The following is a 4,000-nucleotide window of genomic DNA, read 5'->3' as shown; positions in this document are numbered from 1 at the left end:
GGAACCCCCGGCCTCGCCCTTGGCTGGGGCTGCTCAGAGTCCCTGCCCGCGGCCCCGCTGGTGAGGGATTAGGGGGAAAAGTCTCCTCCAACAGTCGGGTCTCCCATAGGAGGTGGTTTCCCTCCCTCTTGTGGAGTCCACCCCCTCTCTGCTTGCCACTGCCCCCTGCCTGCCAGGAATAACTCACTTCTGACTCCCAGACCCTGCTGACCAGCCATGGCTCCTGCCTGGGCCAGGATGGGAACACCCCACAGGGCAGGGAGTTTCAAACTATAGCCGGGGAGAAGATACCCCAGAACCAGCCCCAAGGGTTTTCTCCCTGCTCCTACGCTCTGCAGGTCACTTCAACTGGGTTCTGGCTCCCAGCCACCGTGCGATGTGGCTGCTGCCCCCTGCCCCGATTTCCCCCCGCCCCTCCTCCCAGCACAGCAATACCCCTCAGCCGTGACTCACAGCAGGGGGGCGGTCCAAGCCTCCTGCTCTTCTCTGGCTTCAATTGTCCATCATGTATCCTAGGGGGGCAGGCGGGCCTGGTTATTTAACAGCATGCAGGGCACCAGCCACCGCTTGGATTTCTGTCTTTCAAGGTGCCCCCCACCCCCAATCCATCCGGGCAGAGGAGAGGAAGGAGCTGGGTGGAGAGTCAGTCCCCAAGATTATTGGGATCATTTTGCCTTTGGCCTTGTGCCCCACAAAGGCCAGGAGAGGTGTTGTGCACACAAGCCCCACTGGGAGTTGGCGTGAAGCACAGTGTGGCAGAGCTGCTGCCCTGGCTCTTTGCCTGCATGGCTGGTGGTAGCTGGGGTGGGCAGGGCTGGGGCTTCCAGTGAATCTCTGCCCTCCCTGTACAGGCTGCAGGGGGACCTGGCTGGGGCCAGTGCCTCGTGCGGGTGTGGGGTGGGGTGCGGGGGAACCAGGGTGAGACCTTTGGGAGGCAGGATCTCTCCCTCGGGCCTGCTCCTGCTGCAGGTGCCAGGCTTGCCCAGGGACAGGGCAGAGGAGACCCTCTGGCCGCAGTGCCCTCTCGCATCTGGCTGCAGGGAGTCTTGGTTCCCCCTTTGTCCCAGGGAGATGGGAAGGAGCGGGTGGGGGGGGGGAGTTGGGTTTGGTTGTGTGTGGACAACGGAGGTCAGCCCCTCCCCCCTGTTAGGAGTGTGCATGTGGCGCTGGGCCCCGGACTCATGGGGCAGGGAGGGATAATAGGAAGAAGAGCTCCAGCTCTTTTCTTACCTATCAGCTGCTGGGCAGCTGCTGCTCTCAGGGCATCCTTCTTGCTCAGTCTCCCTGGGCAGTCCTGGAGCTGGGAAGCCAAGAACCCAGTTAGTCCCAAGCCACACATCCTCCCCAGGCTGAGGGGAGCTGCCTGGTAGGGAGGTGAGGAACCCCTGGCTGTCAGAGCCCTCTCCCCCTTGATTCCTCCCATGGACAGAGATGACTTGTACAGGAGCCATCCTCAAGGGTGGGGGATGGGGCTGAGTCAGTGAGGGGGTGCCCTGGAGCAGGGAAGCTCCCTGTGTGCTTAGGTCTTTCCACCCCCCTGTCCTGCAGGGCCCACACCCCAGAGCTCACTCACCAGGATCCTGCAGGCTTCGCTCAGGAAGGCGGGGATGGCAGGGGCCGCCCCCTCGGCTAGCTGGCTCCGCACGAGCGTACGCAGGGGCTGGTAGCTGAGGAAGGGTGCGCACTGCAGCAATGCCACCCTGCACGCCTGCCAGAGAGGGCGAGAAGGAAACTGGTTGAGTCCCTGAGCGCAACGGGCTGCCAACTCGCAGGCTCTGTGTGGCTTGGGGAGACTCCACTGTGCCGGAGCAGCAAGGAGCCACCTCTTTGCAGAACTTCCTCTGGCCTGATGGTTGTTCCCCAGGCCCCCACAGCCCCCATCTCCAGCTTGGCTGGGTTGAGGGGAGCCAGGCCCGAGTGCTGGGGCCGGGGAGGTACACTCCTGGAACAGGGAAGGGGCCATTCCCTGTGGGTCCCCGGTGGGCGGTTAACAGCACTGCCCGGTGACCAACGTACTTGGCCTCCCCTCAATCCCAGGCACTATCGGGGGCTGCTACTCGGCTGGGGCGCGGGTTGTGGTGGGATTGCTGCAGGAGGCTGGTCATTCCCAGACAGGAGCTAGCACACAAGTGAGGGCAGGGCAGCAGCAATGGAGACCCAATCGGCCTCAGCGACCTGCCCTTCCCTGTGGCCCTGCTTGGGTTAGGTCACTTGCTAGGGGCCAGAGATAGACCTGGACCTGGCCACTAAACAGGCCAGGCTGTAAAATGGAGCCACAGCCGCGGAGAGGCTGGCTGGGCAGGGAGGCCGGAGGTGCCTGTGGGGAATGGAGGAGGATAAGGAAACCCCACAGATCTACCCCACAGCTACACTCTGAGGGCTGGCAGAGCTCTGTGTGGGGTGGGGGAGAGCTGGATTAGTGGGGGGTCCTGGGTGCCACAGGGCAGCACTGAGGAGATCTGGGGCTTGGAGGGGGGAGTTTGCACCATCCTTGCCATGTTGTTAGAATGCCCCCAGCCACCCCTGCCCCTATGAGCCCTCAGCTGCACTCACCTGGGCCACCTGGGGGTCCCCGTCCTGTAGGTGGATGAGCAGTGTCCCCATGCTCTTCTCCACCTCAGCCCCAAAGAGGGATGACTTCTTGGAAACAAATTTGCTGAGGTGGCCAAAGAGCTCCATGGAGGCCCGCCTCAGGCCGCTGGTCTCCTGCAGACAGGGGGCGCAGGGTGGTTAGAGGGGACAGGCTCAGGCCCTCACATGCTTTGGGAATCAACCTGGCAGCTGCGGAGCCCGGAGAGGTTTCAGCTAGTTCAAACGACAGGACACTTCTCTGCAAACTCCCCTCTTTCCTGCTGGGCCCCAGGGCTGCTGAACAATTGTGGGCCCAGGGCCCAAGAATGATTGCATCCCTGCCTTCCCTAGCAGAGGAGCTGAGCTGCCCCACAAATCCAGAAATGTGCCTGCATCGGACACTGAGCCCCCTCCACGGGAAGGCAGGTCCTGAGCACCTTCCCCTGTGGGGTGCCCTATAGCGCCATGGGGCCTGCCCTGCTTGGTACTTACATCCTCAAAGAACGTTCTCGCCTGCAGGGCCAGTGGGACGGCGACGTGAGCCTTCAGAGGCGCCTTGGGGTCCCGCAGCATCCAGCAGAGCCCTTCCATGGCTTCCAGAACGGTGCGGGGGTCGCAGCATTCGCACACGGCGCGGACAAAACTCTCCAGGATCTTGTCTCGCTTTTTCCTGACCTGCAGAGAAGGGGTTGGACGCCGCTCGGTGAGCAACGCTCTGTCAGCCTGAGTGTAAGCAGAGTCCGGGCAAGTCAGCCTACAGCCTAGTCTGCTCCATAGGAGCCACAGGCTGGGGAGAAGGGGAACCAGGCGCTTCCTACCCAGCCTTCTCTGCCTAGTCTCCTGCCATTCCAGACCCACCTTGTCCGGGAACTCGGTCACTACGTTCCTGAGGCCGTGCAGCGCTCTGCCTCGAACGTGGATGTTGCTGTCCTCTGACCGCTGCAGCATGGCCTTCACAACCTGCTTCCGCATCGCCTTGGGCTCATTCTCCATCAGCAGGGGGCTGCCGAGGAACTAAAGGGACCGAAAGGAGCTGTCAGAGAGGGCTGGGCGAGGCCAGGAGGAGCAAGGGGAAGGGAGTATGATCAGGGGCCAGGAGGTGACATAGATCTGTACCGACTGCTGTTCAAGCAATACACCACCGGGCCCATCTCTCATTGGCTGACCAGGTATTGGCCCCCTGTTCCATCAGCTTCTGGGCCTGGCTAACCCTCCCCCCTGGTCTTCCAGGCTCACCTCTGCGAACAGGGCGGTGCAGGCCATGCGTTCGCCCTCCTGGCTGGCCTGGAGGCTGGGAAGGAGAAGCTTTGGGATGCTCTTCAGGGCCAGGTTTGGGTGGGTCACTATGGCCCTGGGAGAGAACAAGAGTTCGTGTTGACGTGTGCATGACAACCCTGCACATGCCGGAATCCGGCCCGGTCCCGGCCAC

General features: G+C 62.5%; 1 protein-coding gene across 1 annotated transcript; it reads right to left on the bottom strand.

Moving 5' to 3' along the window:
• Window positions 1–1,230: 1,230 nt before the first annotated feature.
• Window positions 1,231–3,922, bottom strand: LOC135980557 (maestro heat-like repeat-containing protein family member 1; the record flags this gene model as incomplete). The annotated part of the gene is made up of 5 exons (XM_065580504.1): window positions 1,231–1,300; window positions 1,574–1,708; window positions 2,554–2,706; window positions 3,064–3,585; window positions 3,808–3,922. Coding segments are annotated over 5 exons (995 nt in total), but the record flags the coding sequence as incomplete, so codon positions are not given.
• Window positions 3,923–4,000: the final 78 nt, after the last annotated feature.

This window comes from Chrysemys picta, unplaced genomic scaffold (assembly GCF_011386835.1).
Source record: "Chrysemys picta bellii isolate R12L10 unplaced genomic scaffold, ASM1138683v2 scaf4373, whole genome shotgun sequence".
NCBI classification, from domain to species: Eukaryota; Metazoa; Chordata; order Testudines; family Emydidae; genus Chrysemys; species Chrysemys picta.
Note: the sequence above shows the minus strand (reverse complement) of the source record. Positions and strands in the feature narration are given on the sequence as shown.